Source organism: Panulirus ornatus, chromosome 15, assembly GCF_036320965.1.
Source record: "Panulirus ornatus isolate Po-2019 chromosome 15, ASM3632096v1, whole genome shotgun sequence".
Taxonomy (NCBI): Eukaryota; Metazoa; Arthropoda; class Malacostraca; order Decapoda; family Palinuridae; genus Panulirus; species Panulirus ornatus.
In genome coordinates, this window is record NC_092238.1 from 16,938,089 (window position 1) to 16,962,509 (window position 24,421).

Below are 24,421 nucleotides of genomic sequence, written 5' to 3' on the forward strand. Positions count from 1 at the left end.
ACCTCTTGCACCTTTCTCTTGACCTCTTACCTCTTACTTTTATACATCTCCCAGTCAATTGCACTATTTCCCCGCAAAAATCGTCCAAATGCCGCTCTCTTCTATTTCACTAACAATTTTACTTCTTCATCCCACCATTCACTACCCTTTCTAATCTGCCCACCTCCCACCTTTCTCATGCCACAGGCATCTTTTGCGCAAGCCATCAATGCTTCCTTAGATACATCTAATTCCTTCCCCACTCCCCTTGCGTCATTTGCTCTCACCTTTTTCCAATTTGCACTCAGTTTTTCCTGGTACTTCCTCACGCAAGTCTCCTTTCCAAGCACACTTACTCTCACCACTCTCTTCGCCTCAACATTCTCTCTTCTTTTCTGAAAATCTCTACATATCTTCACCTTCGCCTCCACAAGATGATGATCAGACATCCCTCCAGTTGCCCCTCTCAGCACATTAACATCCAAAAGTCTCTCTTTTACGCGCATATCAATTAACACGTTATCCATTAACGCTCTCTGGCCATCTCTCGTACTTACATACGTATACTTATGCATATCTCTTTTTAAACCAGGTATTCCCAATCATCAGTCTTTTTCAGCACACAAATCTACAAGCTCTTCACCATTTCCCTTTACAACACTGAACACCCTTGTACACCAGTTATACCCTCAACTGCCACATTACTCACCTTTGCACTGAAATTACTCATCACTATAACCTGGTCTCGTGCATCAAAGCTGCTATCACACTCACGCAGCTGCTCCCAAAATACTTGCCTCTTATGATCTTCCTTCTCATAACCACGTGCATAGGCACCAATAATCACCCATCTTATTCCATGCACTTTGAGTTTTACTTATATTAATCTATAGTTTACTATTTTACACTCTGTCACATACTCCCACAACTTTTGCTTCAGGAATAGTGCCACTCCTTCCCTTGCTCTTGTCCTTTCACCAACCCCTGACTTTACTCCCAAGACATTCCTAAACAACTCTTCCCCTTTACCCTTGAGCTTCGTTTCACTCAGAGCCAGAACATCTAGGTTCTTTTCCTCAAGCATACTACCTATCTCTCCTTTTTCTCATCTTGGTTACATTCACACACATTTAGACACCCCACCCTGAGCCTTCGAAGAGGATGAGCACTCACCGCATGACTCCTTCTGTTTCCCCTTTAAGAAAGTTAAAATACAATGAGGGGAGGGTTTCCAGCCTCCAGCTCCTGTCCCCTTTAGTCGCCTCCTACGACACGCGGGAAATGCGTGGGGAGTTTTCTATCTCCTTATCCCCAGGGATGACAGAGTTAAATTATCATCATTTCAGGGAGGAGAGGAGGGTGATTGGTTCTCGGTGGGTGTGGGTTTGCGGCGGGGGTGTGTGATGTCTCCATGGTTGTTTAATTTGTTTATGGATGGGGTTGTTAGGGAGGTAAATGCAAGAGTTTTGGAAAGAGGGGCAAGTATGAAGTCTGTTGGGGATGAGAGAGCTTGGGAAGTGAGTCAGTTGTTGTTCGCTGATGATACAGCGCTGGTGGCTGATTCATGTGAGAAACTGCAGAAGCTGGTGACTGAGTTTGGTAAAGTGTGTGGAAGAAGAAAGTTAAGAGTAAATGTGAATAAGAGCAAGGTTATTAGGTACAGTAGGGTTGAGGGTCAAGTCAATTGGGAGGTGAGTTTGAGTGGAGAAAAACTGGAGGAAGTGAAGTGTTTTAGATATCTGGGAGTGGATCTGGCAGCGGATGGAACCATGGAAGCGGAAGTGGATCATAGGGTGGGGGAGGGGTCGAAAATTCTGGGGGCCTTGAAGAATGTGTGGAAGTCGAGAACATTATCTCGGAAAGCAAAAATGGGTATGTTTGAAGGAATAGTGGTTCCAACAATGTTGTATGGTTGCGAGGCGTGGGCTATGGATAGAGTTGTGCGCAGGAGGATGGATGTGCTGGAAATGAGATGTTTGAGGACAATGTGTGGTGTGAGGTGGTTTGATCGAGTGAGTAACGTAAGGGTAAGAGAGATGTGTGGAAATAAAAAGAGCGTGGTTGAGAGAGCAGAAGAGGGTGTTTTGAAGTGGTTTGGGCACATGGAGAGAATGAGTGAGGAAAGATTGACCAAGAGGATATATGTGTCGGAGGTGGAGGGAACGAGGAGAAGAGGGAGACCAAATTGGAGGTGGAAAGATGGAGTGAAAAAGATTTTGTGTGATCGGGGCCTGAACATGCAGGAGGGTGAAAGGAGGGCAAGGAATAGAGTGAATTGGAGCGATGTGGTATACCGGGGTTGACGTGCTGTCAGTGGATTGAATCAAGGCATGTGAAGCGTCTGGGGTAAACCATGGAAAGCTGTGTAGGTATGTATATTTGCGTGTGTGGACGTATGTATATACATGTGTATGGGGGGGGGGGCATTTCTTTCGTCTGTTTCCTTGCGCTACCTCGCAAACGCGGGAGACAGCGACAAAGTATAATAAAAAAAAATATATATATATATATATATATATATATATATATATATATATATATATATATATATAGATTGAAATGATGATAATTTAACCCTGTCATGTTGAGATGAGTGATAATGGATATATGAGCATACATTGTTGGTTTTCTTTTTAGCATGTACAGAAAACCTACCATATTAAGGCCGGGCCTTAATGTGAACTTCTGTTTTTGACTGGAGCCTCCAATATGTAAAATGAGTAAAGTGAAACGTTTATCAAGACTATGCTTAAACGTATCTAAGTTACTGCCTCTGATTACCCTATGGTGAATGGTAAATAATTTTATACACTCCTCCTCAGCTGGGTTGTGTGTACAATCTCCTGTAAAGAGTGTAATCAGTTTTCATTGGACAAACTAGTAAGGTTCTTGATATCAGGGTTAAACAGGGAAAAAATAGTGCTAGGTAGGGTAAAAATTCCAGTGCAATATTTGTCTGCTCACTGACTTTGGTCATCATATTGACTGAAGGCTACATTTGCATTAAAGGATTTAAGCAACCTAAACAGTAATGTAAAATTATCACTAAAAGGAATAACTAAAAGATTCCTGGTATCAAGGGGACGTTTGATTTTAACTCTATAAAATGATTTCCTTGCCAACTTAAGGGATTTATCAATAAAAGATCTAGGATACTTTATCTTGGATCCAATGGGACATATCTTCTCAAACTCAACATCAATAAATTCCGGACTGCATATACATAATGCCCTAAGGAATGTGGACTGGAAGGTTGATGACTTAACTCTGTCATGTTACTCTGAGAAATGATGAAAATAAGAACAAACATTGGTGGGTTTTCTGTATATGCTAAACCTAAAAATGTTTCTATCCCTATGGATCATGCAATCTAAAATTGGTAACACACAGTCATTTTCCACTTCCACAGTAAAGTTGATGGAAGGTACTAAATCGTTAAGTAAACGAAGAAATGTTTGTAAATTTTCGTTTGATGGCAAAATACAAAAAACATAATATACATACCTAAACCAAATTCCCTTAAACGGTAAGATTTCCCTTAGTAATTTTGTTTCAAAGAATTCTATGTAAAGATTACTTAATACTGGTGAAGAGGGTTACCCAACGCCATACCAATTTTCTGAGCTTAACATTCTCTACTAAACTGAAATACAAAAGAACAGAACACCACCAACCTGAACACCACAATCCAGTAACGCTTGTTTACCAATGGCGTCCTAGCTACGTCTCTTCCTTGTGTATCAACTGACTGTTCTGTCTTCTGTCTCATTCTTGTATCTCCCCTGACGATGTGATCATTACATGAAACTGCACTTAGAAACTTATCGTGTTTCATCTTCCTAAATGTGTGTGGATGTAACCAAGATGTGAAAAAAGGAGAGATAGGTAGTATGTTTGAGGAAAGGAACCTGGATGTTTTGGCTCTGAGTGAAACGAAGCTCAATGGTAAAGGGGAAGAGTGGTTTGGGAATGTCTTGGGAGTAAAGTCAGGGGTTAGTGAGAAGACAAGAGCAAGGGAAGGAGTAGCAATACTCCTGAAACAGAAGTTGTGGGAGTATGTGATAGAATGTAAGAAAGTAAATTCTCGATTAATATGGGTAAAACTGAAAGTTGATGGAGAGAGATGGGTGATTATTGGTGCATATGCACCTGGGCATGAGAAGAAAGATCATGAGAGGCAAATGTTTTGGGAGCAGCTGAATGAGTGTGTTAGTGGTTTTGATGCACGAGACCGGGTTATAGTGATTGGTGATTTGAATGCAAAGGTGAGTAATGTGGCAGTTGAGGGAATAATTGGTATACATGGGGTGTTCAGTGTTGTAAATGGAAATGGTGAAGAGCTTGTAGATTTATGTGCTGAAAAAGGACTGATGATTGGGAATACCTGGTTTAAAAAGCGAGATATACATAAGTATACTTATGTAAGTAGGAGAGATGGCCAGAGAGCGTTATTGGATTACGTGTTAATTGACAGGCGTGCGAAAGAGACTTTTGGATGTTAATGTGCTGAGAGGTGCAACTGGAGGGATGTCTGATCATTATCTTGTGGAGGCTAAGGTGAAGATTTGTATGGGTTTTCAGAAAAGAAGAGTGAATGTTGGGGTGAAGAGGGTGGTGAGAGTAAGTGAGCTTGAGAAGGAGACCTGTGTGAGGAAGTACCAGGAGAGACTGTACAGAATGGAAAAAGGTGAGAACAATGGAAGCAAGGGGAGTGGGGGAGGAATGGGATGTATTTAGGGAATCAGTGATGGATTGCGCAAAAGATGCTTGTGGCATGAGAAGAGTGGGAGGTGGGTTGATTAGAAAGGGTAGTGAGTGGTGGGATGAAGAAGTAAGAGTATTAATGAAAGAGAAGAGAGAGGCATTTGGACGATTTTTGCAGGGAAAAAATGCAATTGAGTGGGAGATGTATAAAAGAAAGAGACAGGAGGTCAAGAGAAAGGTGCAAGAGGTGAAAGAAAGGGCAAATGAGAGTTGGGGTGAGAGAGTATCATTAAATTTTAGGGAGAATAAAAAGATGTTCTGGAAGGAGGTAAATAAAGTGTGTAAGACAAGGGAGCAAATGGGAACTTCAGTGAAGGGCGCAAATGGGGAGGTGATAACAAGTAGTGGTGATGTGAGAAGGAGATGGAGTGAGTATTTTGAAGGTTTGTTGAATGTGTTTGATGATAGAGTGGCAGATATAGGGTGTTTTGGTCGAGGTGGTGTGCAAAGTGAGAGGGTTAGGGAAAATGATTTGGTAAACAGAGAAGAGGTAGTGAAAGCTTTGCGGAAGATGAAAGCCGGCAAGGCAGCAGGTTTGGATGGTATTGCAGTGGAACTTATTAAAAAAGGGGGTGACTGTATTGTTGACTGGTTGGTAAGGTTATTTAATGTATGTATGACTCATGGTGAGGTGCCTGAGGATTGGCGGAATGCGTGCATAGTGCCATTGTACAAAGGCAAAGGGGATAAGAGTGAGTGCTCAAATTACAGAGGTATAAGTTTGTTGAGTATTCCTGGTAAAGTATATGGGAGGGTATTGATTGAGAGGGTGAAGGCATGTACAGAGCATCAGATTGGGGAAGAGCAGTGTGGTTTCAGAAGTGGTAGAGGATGTGTGGATCAGGTGTTTGCTTTGAAGAATGTATGTGAGAAATACTTAGAAAAGCAAATGGATTTGTATGTAGCATTTATGGATCTGGAGAAGGCATATGATAGAGTTGATAGAGATACTCTGTGGAAGGTATTAAGAATATATGGTGTGGGAGGAAAGTTGTTAGAAGCAGTGAAAAGTTTTTATCGAGGATGTAGGGCATGTGTACGTGTAGGAAGAGAGGAAAGTGATTGGTTCTCAGTGAATGTAGGTTTGCGGCAGGGGTGTGTGATGTCTCCATGGTTGTTTAATTTGTTTATGGATGGGGTTGTTAGGGAGGTAAATGCAAGAGTTTTGGAAAGAGGGGCAAGTATGAAGTCTGTTGGGGATGAGAGAGCTTGGGAAGTGAGTAAGTTGTTGTTCGCTGATGATACAGCACTGGTGGCTGATTCATGTGAGAAACTGCTGAAGCTGGTGACTGAGTTTGGTAAAGTGTGTGGAAGAAGAAAGTTAAGAGTAAATGTGAATAAGAGCAAGGTTATTAGGTACAGTAGGGTTGAGGGTCAAGTCAATTGGGAGGTGAGTTTGAAAGGAGAAAAACTGGAGGAAGTAAAGTGTTTTAGATATCTGGGAGTGGATCTGGCAGCGGATGGAACCATGGAAGCGGAAGTGGATCATAGGGTGGGGGAGGGGGCGAAAATTCTGGGGGCCTTGAAGAATGTGTGGAAGTCGAGAACATTATCTCGGAAAGCAAAAATGGGTATGTTTGAAGGAATAGTGGTTCCAACAATGTTGTATGGTTGCGAGGCGTGGGCTATGGATAGAGTTGTGCGCAGGAGGATGGATGTGCTGGAAATGAGATGTTTGAGGACAATGTGTGGTGTGAGGTGGTTTGATCGAGTGAGTAACGTAAGGGTAAGAGAGATGTGTGGAAATAAAAAGAGCGTGGTTGAGAGAGCAGAAGACGGTGTTTTGAAGTGGTTTGGGCACATGGAGAGGATGAGTGAGGAAAGATTGACCAAGAGGATATATGTGTCGGAGGTGGAGGGAGCAAGGAGAAGAGGGAGACCAAATTGGAGGTGGAAAGATGGAGTGAAAAAGATTTTGTGTGATCGGGGCCTGAACATGCAGGAGGGTGAAAGGAGGGCAAGGAATAGAGTGAGTTGGAGCGATGTGGTATACCGGGGTTGACGTGCTGTCGGTGGATTGAATCAGGGCATGTGAAGCGTCTGGGGTAAACCATGGAAAGCTGTGTAGGTATGTATATTTGTGTGTGTGGACGTATGTATATACATGTGTATGGGGGGGGTTGGGCCATTTCTTTCGTCTGTTTCCTTGCGCTGCCTCGCAAACGCGGGAGACAGCGACAAAGTATAAAAAAAAAAAAATATATATATATATATATATATATATATATATATATATATATATATATATATATATATATATATATATATATATATATATATATATATATACTTCCTTTCCCTGGAGTCCATTCTATCCTCATGAGGCTCCAGCATAAGGTTATGAGTGAACACATCTGACTTAACAAGATAAGAATATTTTCTTGTATTTGGTTTGTCAAGTGACATACTATCTGCAGTAATTGCAGTAATACCATAATGCTTGATGCCACATGTCCAACACATACTTTATGGGTATTATCATATTTCAGGAAGTTGGCAGCTGTGGCTGACCTCCGCCCTCCCCGCCGACGACAAGGTAAGACACAAGGAAGCAACAATACTTTCCGACCGTCACCTTGGCACATAACATCAGATGACATCACCATACTTCCTCTGTACACAAAAACCTAATTACATTCACTCCTCACCATCAACACGTTGACAATATCAGTACTCTTGAAGAATTACATAATTTCCAAAATGGTACCAGGAAAGCTGGAAGTGCTGCTATTTTCATCTGAGACCAAATGTACTGGAGGAAAATGTTAGAATATGTGACTAGGTAACCATCTTTGGAACTATATTGTTAATTGTAGCCATACTCATCACTCTTAAGCTTGCAGAGACCGCAAGCAATTAACTTTTCACTAACTTTCTTAGTTCTAGCCACTTCCCCTACCCTACCTCCACCCACCCACCCTTACAGTACATGTTGCTGGTCTCAACAGCATTTTTAAAGTATGGGCCATACTCACCGTGTGAGCAGTAACCAAATGGATTACGAAGGTCAGAAAGGGTCTTTGTTAGACCCAAGTGGCCAGATGATAATGACATAAGTTGTTCGAACGTTTTCATTCCTTACATAAGGTTACAATCTGCCCATGTAGTAAACTCATCTAGTCGATACAAGAAGTGGGTACACTCAGATTTTCTGGCATTCTATCATGAACAACTAGGTGCTGTGCCATTTCTTGCAGGTTTGTTTGAGCCTAATCTTAAAGAAAATATAGTTCTTCAAAGTCTAAGACACAGTGTCCGAATGTGTGTTCATACAGCTGGCCAATTTGCAATTCATATGGATAGAGGAGAAAGAATACTTCTCACGCATTCCTTACGTGTCGTAGAAGGCGACTAAAGGGGACGGGAACGGGGGGCTGGAAACCCTCCCCTCCTTGTATTTTAACTCTCTAAAAGGGAAAACAGAAGGAGTCACGCGGGGAGTGCTCATCCTACTCGAAGGCTCAGACTGGGGTGTCTAAATGTGTGTGGATGTAACCAAGATGAGAAGAAAGGAGAGATAGGTAGTATGTTTGAGGAAAGGAACCTAGATGTTTTGCCTCTGAATGAAACGAAGCTCAAGGGTAAAGGGGAAGAGTGGTTTGGGAATGTCTTGGGAGTAAAGTCAGGGGTTAGTGAGAGGACAAGAGAAAGGGAAGGAGTAGCACTACTCCTGAAACAGGAGTGGTGGGAGTATGTGATACAGTGTAAGAAAGTAAACTCTAGATAGATATGGGTAAAACTGAAAGCTGATGGAGAGAGAACGGTGATTATTGGTACAGATGCACCTGGGCATGAGAAGAAAGACACTGAGAGGCAAGTGTTTTGGGAGCAGCTGAATGAGTGTGTTAGTGGTTTTGATGCACAAGACCGGGTTATAGTGATGGGTGATTTGAATGCAAAGGTGAGTAATGTGGCAGTTGAGGGAATAATTGGTATACATGGGGTGTTCAGTGTCGTAAATGGAAATGGTGAAGAGCTTGTAGATTTATGTGGTGAAAAAGGACTGGTGACTGGGAATACCTGGTTTAAAAAGAGAGATATACATAAGTATGCAAGTAGGAGAGATGGCCAGAGAGCGTTATTGGATTACGTGTTAATTGATAGGCGCGCAAAAGAGAGACTTTTGGATGTTAATGTGCTGAGAGGTGCAACTAGAGGGATGTCTGATCATTATCTTGTGGAGGCGAAGGTGAAGATTTGTAGAGGTTTTAACAAAAAAAGAGAGAATGTTGGGGTGAAGAGAGTGGTGAGAGTAAGTGAGCTTGGGAAGGAGACTTGTGTGAGGAAGTACCAGGAGAGACTGAATGTACAGAATGGAAAAAAGGTGAGAACAAAGGACGTAAGGGGAGTGGGGGAGGAATGGGATGCATTTAGGGAAGCAGTGATGGCTTGCGCAAAAGATGCTTGTGGCATGAGAAGCGTGAGAGGTGGGCAGATTAGAAAGGGTAGTGAGTGGTGGGATGAAGAAGTAAGATTATTGGTGAAAGAGAAGAGAGAGGTATTTGGACGATTTTTGCAGGGGAAATAATGCAAATGAGTGGGAGATGTATAAAAGAAAGAGGCAGGAGGTCAAGAGAAAGGTGCAAGAGGTGAAAAAGAGGGCAAATGAGAGTTGGGGTGAGAGAGTATCATTAAATTTTAGGGAGAATAAAAAGATGTTTTGGAAGGAGGTAAATAAAGTGCGTAAGACAAGGGAACATATAGGAACCTCAGTCAAGGGGATTAATGGGGAGGTGATAACAAGTAGTGGTGATGTGAGAAGGAGATGGAGTGAGTATTTTGAAGGTTTGTTGAATGTGTCTGATGGTAGAGTGGCAGATATAGGGTGTTTTGGTCGAGGTGGTGTGCAAAGTGAGAGGGTTAGGGAAAATGATTTGGTAAACAGAGAAGAGGTAGTAAAAGCTTTGCGGAAGATGAAAGCCGGCAAGGCAGCGGGTTTGGATGGTATTGCGGGTGACTGTATTGTTGACTGGTTGGTAAGGTTATTCAATATATGTATGATTCATGGTGGGGTGCCTGAGGATTGGCGGAATGCTTGCATAGTGCTATTGTACGAAGGCAAAGGGGACAAAGGTGAGTGCTCAAATTACAGAGGTATAAGTTTGTTGAGTATTCCTGGTAAATTATGTGGGAGGGTATTGATTGAGAGGGTGAAGGCATGTACAGAGCATCAGATTGGGGAAGAGCAGTGTGGTTTCAGAAGTGGTAGAGGATGTGTGGATCAGGTGTTTGCTTCGAGGAATGTATGTGAGAAATTCTTAGAAAAGCAAATGGATTTGTATGTAGCATTTATGGATCTGGAGAGGGCATACGAAAGAGTTGATAGAGATGCTCTGTGGAAGGCATTAAGAATATATGGTGTGGGAGGCAAGTTGTTAGAAGCAGTGAAAAGTTTTTATCGAGGATGTAAGGCATGTGTACGTGTAGGAAGAGAGGAAAGTGATTGGTTCTCAGTGAATGTAGGTTTGCGGCAGGGGTGTGTGATGTCTCCATGGTTGTTTAATTTGTTTATGGATGGGGTTGTTAGGGAGGTGAATGCAAGAGTTTTGGAAAGAGGGGCAAGTATGAAGTCTGTTGTGGATGAGAGAGCTTGGGAAGTGAGTCAGTTGTTGTTCGTTGGTGATACAGCACTGGTGGCTGATTCATATGAGAAACTGCAGAAGCTGGTGACTAAGTTTGGCAAAGTGTGTGAAAGAAGAAAGTTGAGAGTAAATGTGAATAAGAGCAAGGTTATTAGGTACAGTAGGGTTGAGGGTCAAGTCAATTGGGAGGTAAGTTTGAATGGAGAAAAACTGGAGGAAGTGAAGTGTTTTAGATATCTGGGAGTGGATCTGGCAGCGGATGGAACCATGGAAGCGGAAGTAAATCATAGGGTGGGGAAGGGGGCGAATGTTCTGGGAGCCTTGAAGAATGTGTGGAAGTCGAGAACATTATCTTGGAAAGCAAAAATGGGTATGTTTGAAGGAATAGTGGTTCCAACAATGTTGTATGGTTGCGAGGAGTGGGCTATGGATAGAGTTGTGCGCAGGAGGGTGGATGTGCTGGAAATGAGATGTTTGAGGACAATATGTGGTGTGAGGTGGTTTGATCGAGCAAGTAATGTAAGGGTAAGAGAGATGTGTGGTAATAAAAAGAGTGTGGTTGAGAGAACAGAAGAGGGTGTTTTGAAATGGTTTGGTCACATGGAGAGAATGAGTGAGGAAAGATTGACCAAGAGGATATATGTGTCAGAGGTGGAGGGAACGAGGAGAAGTGGGAGACCAAAGTGGAGGTGGAAAGATGGAGTGAAAAAGATTTTGAGTGATCGGGGCTTGAACATGCAGGAGGGCGAAAGACGTGCAAGGAATAGAGTGAATTGGAACGATGTGGTATACCGGGGTCGACGTGCTGTCAATGGATTGAAGCAGGGCATGTGAAGCGTCTGGGGTAAACCATGGAAAGGTCTGTGGGACCTGGATGTGGAAAGGGAGTTGTGGTTTCGGTGCATTATATCATGACAGCTAGAGACTGAGTGTGAGCGAATGGGGCCTTTGTTGTCTTTTCCTAGCGCTACCTCGCACACATGAGGGGGGACTGGGTTGTTATTTCATGTGTGGCGAGGTGGCGATGAGAATGAATAAAGGCAGACAGTATGAATTATGTACATGTGTATATGTGTCTATGTCTGTGTGTGCATATGTATGTATACGTTGAGATGTATAGGTCTGTATATTTGCGTGTGTGGACGTGTATGTATATACATGTGTATGTGGGTGGGTTGGGCCATTCTTTCGTCTGTTTCCTTGCGCTACCTCGCTAACGCGGGAGACAGCGAGAAAGCAAATAAAAAAGAAATAAATGAATAATATTTCAAATGGATCAAAGTGCCAGTAATACCAATAGCCTAGTCCAAAATTTGGATCTACACCGTCATGTAGCCTACTGATGTTTCTTGCCTAACGCATACTCAACTGGACACATTTCATCATTTTGATGGGAACTGTATCTATTTCGTCTATTTACACTGGTGTATTGGCTTCAGACAAATCTGTTAGTTCTTCCTTGATAATGAATATTAAGATATCTAACTGACAGTCCAATGTTTGTTCAGCCTCTTTATCTTGTGCCAATTTGGCTAAACCATCAAATATCAACATGTTCCTCGAGACATACGTGAAAAGAAATCCACAATAGTTTGATCTGCATCCTTCCACCAGCTACGTTTGCAAGGACAAGTAGCGAGAATCAAAGTTTCTGTGATTGTAGTTTCTGCAAGCTCAGGAGCGATGAGTATGGCGAAAATTCAGTTTGTGTGGCAGATGCATAATCCTGAATCTAACATTCTTCTCTGATATACTAAAACTAGGTTAGGTTACCACGGCAAGACTTCTAGCCTTCCCGTTGGCAGAGGTATTAGAGCCGTCAGTGTAGATGCTCTGTGTGATGTTATTTTCAGTTGGTAAATTCTGTATGTACTCAGTAGGACTGGCAGTGTGTTGAAGGTGAAGGTTATGAGGTATTAATCTTACAGGTGGATACATTTGTCAGATCCATCCAACTGCAGCTTAAGCTACACTTTTCACTTGCCATCCTTCTTAAACTCCTAACTTTTCCATATTCCGCATATTATTACTTACCTTGTAGTGTCTCCCACGAACCTATACTGTACCTTACTGGGCTCTGATCCCGACCCACCAGTATTTAAATCCTCTTCCACAATTACCCTTTAAAGGCATTCTGTCTAATAATACAAACATATCTTAACACAACTTGCCCACAGCTGTATGCCAGCCTCTCTCTTCACACGCACCTTCCTTCTCCAACTTATTTGCTATCCTTGGATTTTCGTTTTCTTCGCTAAGATCTTCATTACCTTTTCATTCTTCCAGCCGTACGTAGTATTCAATTATCTTATTTCAGGCATCGTATTAGACAGTATACCATCCATTCATCACCATACTCTGGCAGACTCAGCTTCTTCCTCTGAACTCATTCACCTACCAACCTTAAACTCTCGTTCCACCACCATACAATGAAGTGTCTGGTCCTTCACACTCTCTCCAGTACCACACATCTCCCTGGCTAGCTGTCTCGCACTCTTAACTTTGACTCCACGTCATCCAGATCTCACTTTCTACCGTTTCATCAATGTATCTCAGCTCTCGCTATAATGATTTCACTTGGAAGTTTTGTTAAGGTTTACAGTTTCATCAGTCAACCAAAGCTTCTATCCTTCTTGTTAGTCCACTGGAATCTCTCGCTTCAGACCAACTACAACAGTAGGTTAACAAAATACCTGTCACTGTCATCGCATCGGAAAAGTCACCACCAAACCCCCTCACAGACCTGACATCATATACTCGACCTATTGCATACTTTCTTACCAAAAACATAGGGATACTCATACCTATCCCATCATCTCTGTACCTGTACCACGTATATCTATACACATCGTTGTGTTAATAGTATATATTTGCAACACTGACATCCTCCCGGTGATGAAAGTCTTGGCTACATCTTTCAACATTATCATTCTCACCTGAGACTCATCCTTACTTATCATTTCATCTACCATGCCGTCTCCTACCCATCTATCCATATCACCCATGACAATGATCTTCCCATGACTAACTTACCAATTGAACTCAGGTTCTCACCATGAATATTTTTCACCTCCACTCCTTTATCACGTGATAGTCCGTATGCGACCATGACCTTACGTGTATGAATAAGATAAGATAAATTTTCCAAGTCAGTTGTCTTTCACCCCAAATTCCTACACCTCCCCTCACCAAGCCACGTGCTTCGTCTGGCTACCCCGTCCACAACTGTCTGTTGTCTCTCGTCAGGTTACCCAGCTGGAGCAGCGCCGTCAGTAGGAGAAAGACCCGCGCTAGGCAGAGACCCTGGCCAATTTAACAACAATATCAACCACTTAACTCTGTGCACTATATATCTGATCCTTCTCAAAGACATCTATAACCTATAGTCGTACATTCAATCCACCTACCTTACGGCACACGGCAGCAGGCATGCCACTTACCTCACAAGACCATTGCTTCTCATATACGTAATCATATCTCACAACCCACCCTCAGTAGCCATGAGGCAGAACCGTCACCTGGCTATGCATCACGTCATCTCACTGCTCCCAGGTGATCCTCCTTCTCTCGTGGCTGGTCGATCTATGGTACCTGGCTTAGGTTGTGTGTGTGTGTGTGTGTGTGTGTGTGTGTGTGCATACACATAGGAGTAAAGACATGGTATCTGTATCTATATCTATATCTATATCTTTCTTTCTTTCTTTCATACTATTCGCCATTTCCCGCGTTAGCAAGGTAGCGTTAAGAACAGAGGACTGGGCCTCTGAGGGAATATCCTCACCTGGCCTCGTTCTCTGTTCCTTCTTTTGGAAAATTAAAAAAAAAAACGAGAGGGGAGGATTTCCAGCCCCCCGCTCACGCCCCTTTTAGTCGCCTTCTACGACACGCAGGGAATACGTGGGAAGTACTCTTTCTCCCCTATCCCCAGGGATAATATCCATATCTATATCTATATCTATCTATCTATCTATCTATATATACATATATATATATATATATATATATATATATATATATATATATATATATATATATATATATATATATATATATATATATATATATACATATACATATATATATATATATATTTATATATATATATATATATATATATATATATATATATATATATATATATATATATATATATATATATATATATATATATTCTTTTTTTTTTGCCACTGTCTCCCGCGTTTGCGAGGTAGCGCAAGGAAACAGACTAAAGAAATGGCCCAACCCACCCCCATACACATGTATATACATACACGTCCACACACGCAAATATACATACCCATACATATCAATGTACAAATATATATACACCCACAGACACATACATATATACACATGCACACAATTCACACTGTCTGCCTTTATTCATTCCCATCGCCACCTCGCCACACATGGAATAACATTCCCCTCCCCCGCATGTGTGCGAGGTAGCGCTAGGAAAAGACAACAAAGGGCCCATTCATTCACACTCAGTCTCTAGCCGTCATACAATAATGCCCGAAACCGCAGCTCCCTTTCCACAACCAGGCCCCACACAGCTTTCCATGGTTTACCCCAGACGCTTCACAAGCCCTGATTCAATCCATTGACAGCACGTCGACCACGGTATACCACATCGATTCAATGAACTCTATTCCTTGCCCGCCTTTCACCCTCCTGCATGTTCAGGCCCCGATCACACAAAATCTTTTTCACTCCATCTTTCCACCTCCAATTTGGTCTCCCACTTCTCCTCGTTCCTGCCACCTCCGACACATATATCCTCTTGGTCAATCTTTCCTCACTCATTCTCTCCATGTGCCCAAACCATTTCAAAACACTCTCTTCTGCTCTCTCAACCACGCTCTTTTTATTTCCACACATCTCTCTTACCCTTACATTACTTACTCGATCAAACCACCTCACACCACATATTGTCCTCAAACATCTCATTTCCAGCACATCCACCCTCCTACGCACAACTCTATCCATAGCCCACGCCTCGCAACTATACAACATTGTTGGAACCACTATTCCTTCAAACATACCCATTTTTGCTTTCGGAGATAGTGTTCTCGACTTCCACAAATTCTTCAAGGCTCCCAGAATTTTCGCCCCCTCCCCCACCCTATGATTCACTTCCGCTTCCATGGTTCCATCCGCTGCCAGATCCACTCCCAGATATCTAAAACACTTCACTTCCTCCAGTTTTTCTCCATTCAAACTTACCTCCCCATTGACTTGACCCTCAACCCTACTGTACTTAATAACCTTGCTCTTATTCACATTTACTCTTAACTTTCTTCTTTCACATACTTTACCAAACTCAGTCACCAGCTTCTGCAGATTCTCACATGAATCAGCCACCAGCGCTGTATCATCAGCGAACGACAACACAACTGACTCACTTCCCAAGCTCTCTCATCCACAACAGACTTCACACTTGCCCCTCTTTCCAAAACTCGTGCATTCACCTCCCTAACAACCCCATCCATAAACAAATTAAACAACCATGGAGACATCACACACCCCTGCCGCAAACCTACATTCACTGAGAACCTATCACTTTCCTCTCTTCCTACACGTACACATGCCTTACATCCTCGATAAAAACTTTTCACTGCTTCTAACAACTAGCCTCCTACACCATATATTCTTAGCACCTTCCACAGAGCATCTCTATCAACTCCATCATATGCCTTCTCCAGATCCATAAATGCTACATACAAATCCATTTGCTTTTCTAAGTATTTCTCACATACATTCTTCAAAGCAAACACCTAATCCACACATCCTCTACCACTTCTGAAACCACACTGCTCTTCCCCAATCTGATGCTCTGTACATGACTTCACCCTCTCAATCAGTACTCTCCCATATAATTTCCCAGGAATACTCAACAAACCTATACCTCTGTAATTTGAGCACTCACTCTTATCCCCTTTGCCTTTGTACAATGGCACTATGCACGCATTCCGCCAATCCTCAGGCACCTCACCATGAGTCATACATACATTAAATAACCTTACCAACCAGTCAACAATACAGTCACCCCCTTTTTTAATAAATTCCACTGCAATACCATCCAAACCTGCTGCCTTGCCGGCTTTCATCTTCCGCAAAGCTTTTACTACCTCTTCTCTGTTTACCAAATCATTTTCCCTAACCCTCTCACTTTGCACACCACCTCGACCAAAACACCCTATATCTGCCACTCTATCATCAAACACATTCAACAAACCTTCAAAATACTCACTCCATCTCCTTCTCACATCACCACTACTTGTTATCACCTCCCCATTTGCGCCCTTCACTGAAGTTCCCATTTGCTCCCTTGTCTTACGCACTTTATTTACCTCCTTCCAGAACATCTTTTTATTCTCCCTAAAATTTACTGATACTCTCTCACCCCAACTCTCTCTCTCTCTCTCTCTCTCTCTCTCTCTCTCTCTCTCTCTCTCTCTCTCTCTCTCTCTCTCTCTCTATCTATATATATATATATATATATATATATATATATATATATATATATATATATATATATATATATATATATATATATATATGTAAACGCCCACACACGCACATATACATACATATACGTTTCAACATATACATACACAGACATATACATATATACACATATATACACATATATATACCCATACTTGCTGCCTTCATCCATTTTCTTCGCCACCCCGCCATACACGAAGTAGCGTCCCCCCCCCCCCCCCCCCCAAGCGAGGCAGCGCCAGGATCTGACAACAAAGGCCACATTCGTTCATACTCTGTCTCTAGCTGTCATGTGCAATGCACCGAAACCACAGTTCCCTTTCCACATCCAAGCCTTACAGACCTTTCCATGGTTTACCCCAGACGCTTCACATTCCGTGGTTCAATCCACTGACAGCACGTCGACCCCAGTATACCACATCGTTCCAATTCACTCTATTCCTTGAACGCCTTTCACCCTCCTGTATGATCAGGTCTCGATCGCTCAAAATCTTTTTCACTCCATCCTTCACCTCCGATTAGGTCTCCCACTTCTCCTTGTTCCCTCCACCTCTGACACGTATATCCTCATGGTCAATCTCTCCTCATTCATCCTCTCCATGTGTCCAAACCATTTCAAGAACCCTCTTCTGCTCTCTCAACCACACTCTTTTTATTTCCACTCATCTCTCTTACCCTTTCATTACTTACTCGATCAAACCACCTCACACCCCATATTGTCCTCCAACATCTCCACACATTTTTCAACGCTCCCAGAACCTTCGCCACCTCCCCCACCCTGTGACTTACTTCTGCTTCCATGGTTCAATCCACTCCTAAATCCACTCCCAGATATCTAAAAGACTTCACTTCCTCCAGTTTTTCTCCATTCAAACTTACCTCCCAATTAACTTGTCCCTCAACCCTACTGAACCTAATAACCTTGCTCTTATACACATTTACTCTCAGCTTTCTTCTTTCGCAAACTTTACCGGACTCAGTCACCAGCTTCTGCAGTTTCTCACCCGAATCAGCCACCAGCGCTGTATCATCAGTAAACAACAACTGACCCACTTCCGAAACCCTCTCATCAGACCGCATACTTACCTCTTTCTCCAAAACTCTTTCATTCACGTCCCTAACCACCCCATCCATAAACAAATTAAACAACCATGGAGACGTCCTGCACCCCTGCCGCAAACCCACATTCACTGGGAACCAATCCCTTTCCTCTCTTCCTACGCGTACACATGCCTTACGTCCTTGGTGAAAACTTTTCACTTAGTCTAGCAACTTACCTCCCACATCATATACTCTTAAAAACCTTCCACAGAGAATCTCTATCAACTCTGTCATATGCCTTCTCCAGATCCATAAATGCTACATACAAATCCATCTGTTTTTCTAGGTATTTCTCACATACATTCTTCAAAGCAAACACCTGATCCACACATCCTCTACCACTTCTGAAACCACACTCTTCTTCCCCAATCTGATGCTCTGTACATGCCTTTACCCTCTCAATCAATACCTTCCCATATAATTTCCTAGGAATACTCAACAAACTTATGCCCCTGTCATTTGAACACTCACCTTTATCCCCTTTACCTTTGCACAATGGCACTATGCATGCATTCCTCCAATCATCAGGCACTTCACCATGATCCATGCATACACTGAATATCCTTACCAACCAATCAAGAAGTCACCACATTTTCTGAAAAATTCCACTGCAATACCATCCAAAGCTGCCGCCTTGCCGGCTTCATCTTCCGCAAAGCTTTCACTACATCTTCTCTGTTCACCAAACCATTTTGCCTAACCCTCTCACTTCGCACACCACCCCGATTTGCCACTCTATCATCAAACACATTCAACAAACCCTCAAAATAATCACTTCATCTCCTCACTTCACCACTACTTGTTATTACTTCCATATTAGTCCCTTTCACCGACGCTCCCATTTGTTCTCTTGTCTTACGCACTTAATTTACCTCCTTCCAAAAAATCTTTTTATTCTCCCAAAATTCAATGATGCTCATCTGATGTGACGTTATATGCAGTGAGGGTATCATCTGAAGGAACGTTATGTGTAGTGAGAGCATCATCTGAAGGGACGTTATGTGTAGTGAGAGCATCATCTGAAGGGACGTTATGTGTAGTGAGAGCATCATCTGAAGGAACGTTATGTGTAGTGAGGACATCATCTGACGTAACGTTATGTGTAGTGAGAGCATCATCTGAAGTAACGTTATGTGTAGTGAGAGCATCATCTGAAGTAACGTTATGTGTAGTGAGAGCATCATCTGAAGGAACGTTATGTGTAGTGAGAGCATCATCTGAAGGAACGTTATGTGTAGTGAGAGCATCATCTGAAGGAACGTTATGTGTAGTGAGAGCATCATCTGAAGGGACGTTATGTGTAGTGAGAGCATCATCTGAAGGGACGTTATGTGTGGTGAGGACATCATCTGAAGTAACGTTATGTGTAGTGAGAGCATCATCTGAAGGAACGTTATGTGTAGTGAGAGCATCATCTGAAGGAACGTTATGTGCAGTGAGAGCATCATCTGAAGGGACGTTATGTGTAGTGAGAGCATCATCTGAAGGAACGTTATGTGTAGTGAGAGCATCATCTGAAGGGACGTTATGTGTAGTGAGAGCATCATCTGAAGGACGTTATGTGTAGTGAGAGCATCATCTGAAGGACGTATGTGTAGTGAGAGCATCATCTGAAGGAACGTTATGTGTAGTGAGAGCATCATCTGAAGGAACGTTATGTGTAGTGAGAGCATCATCTGAAGGAACGTTATGTGTAGTGAGAGCATCATCTGAAGGACGTTATGTGTAGTGAGAGCATCATCTGAAGGGACGTTATGTGTAGTGAGAGCATCATCTGAAGGGACGTTATGTGTAGTGAGAGCATCATCTGAAGGGACGTTATGTGTAGTGAGAGCATCATCTGAAGGGACGTTATGTGTAGTGAGAGCATCATCTGAAGTAACGTTATGTGTAGTGAGAGCATCATCTGAAGGAACGTTATGTGTAGTGAGAGCATCATCTGAAGGGACGTTATGTGTAGTGAGAGCATCATCTGAAGGGACGCTATGTGTAGTGAGGACATCATCTGAAGGGACGTTATGTGTAGTGAGAGCATCATCTGAAGGGACGTTATGTGTAGTGAGGACATCATCTGAAGGGACGTTATGTGTAGTGAGAGCATCATCTGAAGTAACGTTATGTGTAGTGAGAGCATCATCTGAAGGGACGTTATGTGTAGTGAGAGCATCATCTGCATTATATCAGGTCAATATAACTTATTCTTTATCTTTCATTTCGTATATTGTTTTCCTTTTTTTGTACTGGTTGTCTTCACTTGTTTAGTAATGTTGATTTATTTCCTAGATAGGATGTCACTGAACACCTCTGCAGTCTGCTTCAGCACATTCAGTACGACGTACGTGCGGCTGTCATCAGTATTACGGAAAATATGATCCTTTTTTTCCTTTACATAAGCAGGTTGGTGACCATGACAGTCATAAGGTATAATATTTTTTATTCCTGTTGCTCTCCACACCCCGAGTAACGCCAGGAATCTTCCTTCCGTAGCTTAATTGCCTCACTCCTACCTACAACCATAAGACATGTCTTAACTTACTCTTCAACAGCTGGAATAGTCCAGCTAATAATCGTAACACAGAGTGAGTATGTACAGAGTAAGTTTTGTAGAAGTGTTTATTTCTACCTGTTTATGTTCCTTCGACAACTCACAGACTCATCCTCCCGCAGGCCTCGCAGTCGACGGCCCCGGTCCCCACACCGCCGCATGGCGAGAAGCTGGATGCCCTTAGTTCAGTGCTACCGCTGGTCAGGTTCGAGTGCCAGGGACGCCCCGTTGGGTATCATGGCGATATGGATTTCGGTTGTAGCGTGTTCCACTACTGCGGTGACGCTGGCCAGAGATTCACCTACAAATGTACTGAGGGTCTCAAGTTTAACGAGGTAAGCTTTTCATAGAGGGACCTGCACCACTAGAGCTAGGTCTACTGCCTACTTGCCTTCATTAAGTGTCATGTTGTAGACGCTATCTTCACTTGCTGTTCTGAGTTACGTTCTCTACTGTGGCTGGTGGCTGACTTATCCATACCTTATATCATCGCGACTCGTGAGTACGATTCATTATATAGGTCGTTGGAAAATGTACGTTCAACAACTTAATACAAAAATGCGCCCATACAGCCTATTTTTGCCCTCACAGACACATAAAGGAAGCATTAGTTTCGCCGTTCAACATACCAAGTATAACTTTGTACCAAGTCACACACTATCATTTTTCTATTTCTTTGAACACCGATTTTTGACTTTTCATGGATGATGTACCTAAAAGTTCTTTATTTATTCTCACTTCATTTAAACCACGTCTTAACACTACAAGATATAGGCTGATAAGTCGTTATTTTCTCATACATTTTGACGTATAAGATCAAATGATGTATGATCTATGATGTAAGGTGTAGGCCATCAGAAAGATGACGATGATACTGAACTTGTTCACTATGGTTGTGTACAAATGTTTAAATACATTATTGCATCACAGCAACAGCAATATATACTATAACACTTTAGTTTTTCTCTACTGTTGGATATTTTTTCACACTCAAATGAGATAATGCCATATATCCAACCTCAGGCTGTATCAACTGACAGTTACATTTCTTTCTTGTATCTCCAATGATGTGATTATTACACGAGAGCGCACTTGGTTAGTGGGGTAAATGCAAGAGTTTTGGAGAGAGGGGCAAGTATGCAGTCTGTTGTGGATGAGAGGGCTTGGTAAGTGAGTCAACTGTTGTTTGCCGATGATACAACTCTAGTGGCTGATTCGAGTGAGAAACTGCAGAAGTTGGTGACTGAGTTTAGAAAAGTGTGCGAAAGGAGAAAGTTGAAAGAAAATGTGTGTAAGAGCAAGGCTATTAAGTTCAGTAGGGTTGAGGGACAATTTGATTGGAGGTAAGTTTGAATGGAAAAAATTGGAGGAAGTGAAGTGTTTTAGATATCTAGGAGTGGACTTAGCAGCAAATGGAACCATGGAAGCAGAAGTGAGTCAAAGGGTGGAGGAGGGGGCGAAGGTTGTGGGAGCGATGAAGAATTTGTAGATGAAGAGAACGTTATCTCTAAGAGCAAAAATGGTATGTTTGAAGGAATAGTAGTTCCAACAGTATCATATGGCTGAGAGGTATGGGCTACAGATAGGGTTGTATGGAGGAGGGTGGATGTGTTGGAAATGAAATGTTTGAGAACAGTATGTAGTGTGAGGTGGTTTGATCGAGTAAATAATGAAAGGGTAAGAGAAATGTGTGGAAATAAAGAGAGTGTGGTTGAGAGAGCAGAAGAGGATGTGTTGAAATGGTTTGGACGTACGGAGAGAATGAGTGAGGAGAGATTGACAAAACGGATGTATGTGTCAGAAGTGGAGGGAAGAAGAAGTGGGAGACCAAATTGGAGATGGAAAGAAGGATCGAAAAAGATTTCGAGCGCTCGTGGCCTGAACAAACGGGAAGGTGAGCAGCGTGCAAGGAACAAAGTGAATTGGAGCGATGTGGTATACCGGTATTGACATGCTGTCAGTGGATTGAACCAGGGCATGTGAAACGTCTGAAGCAAACCATGGAAAGGTCTGTGGGGCCTGGATGAGGATAGGGAGCTGTGGTTTCGGTGCATTACACTTGACAGATAAAGACTGAGTGTGAACGAATGAGGCCATATTTGTATGTTTTCCTGGCGCTACCTCGACGAAGCAGAGTTTACCGTTGCTGTTTCTTGTAGAACAGGGTAACGCTAGGAATGAATGAAGGTAAGCAAGTGTGAATATATATATATATATATATATATATATATATATATATATATATATATATATATATATATATATATATATATATATATATATATATATATATATATATATATATATATATATATATATATATATATATAGGGAGAATAAAAAATGTTTTCGAAGGAGGTAAATAAAGTGCGTGAGACAAGGGAACAAAGGGGAACATCAGTGAAGGTGGCAAATTGGGAGGTGATAACAAGTAGTGGTGATGTGAGAAGGAGATGGAGTGAGTATTTTGGAGGTTTGTTGAATGTGTTTGATAATAGAGTGGCAGATATAAGGTGTTTTGGTCGACGTGGTGTGCAAAGTGAGAGGGTTAGGGAAAATGATTTGGTAAATAAAGAAGAGGTAGTGGAAGCTTTGCGGAGGATGAAAGCCGGCAAGGCGGCAGGTTTGGATGGTATTGCAGTGGAATTTATTAAAAAAGGGGGTGACTGTATTGTTGACTGGTTGATAAGGATATTTAACGTACGTATGACTCATGTTGAGGTGCCTGAGGACTGATGGAATGCTTGCATAGTGCCATTGTACAAAGGCAAAGGGAATAAGAGTGAGTGGTCAAATTACAGAGGTATAAGTCTGTTGAGTATTCCTGGTAAATTATATGGGAGGGTATTGATTGAGAGGGTGAAGGCATGTACTGAGCATCAGATTGGGGAAGAACAGTGTGGTTTCAGAAGTGGTAGAGGATGTGTGGAACAGGTGTTTGCTTTGAAAAATGTATGTGAAAAATACTTAGAAAAGCAAATGGATTTGTATGTAGCATTTATGGATCTGGAGAAGGCATATGATAGAGTTGATAGAGATGCTCTGTGGAAGAATTTAAGAATACATGGTGTGAGAGGTAAGTTGTTAGAAGCTTGAAAAGTTTTTATCGAGGATGTAAGGCATGTGTACGTGTAGGAAGAGAGGAAAGTGATTGGTTCTCATTGAATGTTGGTTTGCGGCAGGGGTGCATGATGTCTCCAGGGTTGTTTAATTTGTTTATGGATGGCGTTGTTAGGGAGGTGAATGCAAAGGTATATATATATATATATATATATATATATATATATATATATATATATATATATATATATATATATATATATATATATATATATATATATATATATATATATATATATATATATATATATATATATATATATATATATATTTATATATATATATATATATATATATATATATATATATATATATATATATGTATATATATATATATATATATATATATATATATATATATATATATATATATATATATATATATATATATAAATATATATATATATATATATATATATATATATATATATATATATATATATATATATATATATATATATATATATATATATATATATATATATATATATATATATATATATATATATATATATATATATATATATATATATATATATATATATATATATATATACATATATATATATATATATATATATATATATATATATATATATATATATATATATATATATATATATATATATATATATATATATATATATATATATATATATATATACCTTTGCATTCACCTCCCTAACAACGCCATCCATAAACAAAGGTGAGTAATGCAAAGGTGAGTAATGTGGCAGTTGAGGGAATAATTGGTATGCATGGGGTGTTCAGTGTTGTAAATGGAAATGGTGAAGAGCTTGTAGATTTATGTGCTGAAAAA

General features: G+C 41.3%; 1 protein-coding gene across 1 annotated transcript in view; it reads left to right on the plus strand.

Annotated features, from left to right (window-relative positions):
- LOC139753732 (uncharacterized) overlaps window positions 1-24,421 on the plus strand; it is a 144,730-nt gene that overhangs the window by 108,911 nt on the left and 11,398 nt on the right. Inside the window, exons 3-4 of the mRNA XM_071670521.1 lie at window positions 7,233-7,279; window positions 20,604-20,816. Of these exons, the coding sequence (XP_071526622.1) occupies window positions 7,233-7,279; window positions 20,604-20,816 (260 nt within the window). The remainder of the gene's footprint in view (window positions 1-7,232; window positions 7,280-20,603; window positions 20,817-24,421) is intronic.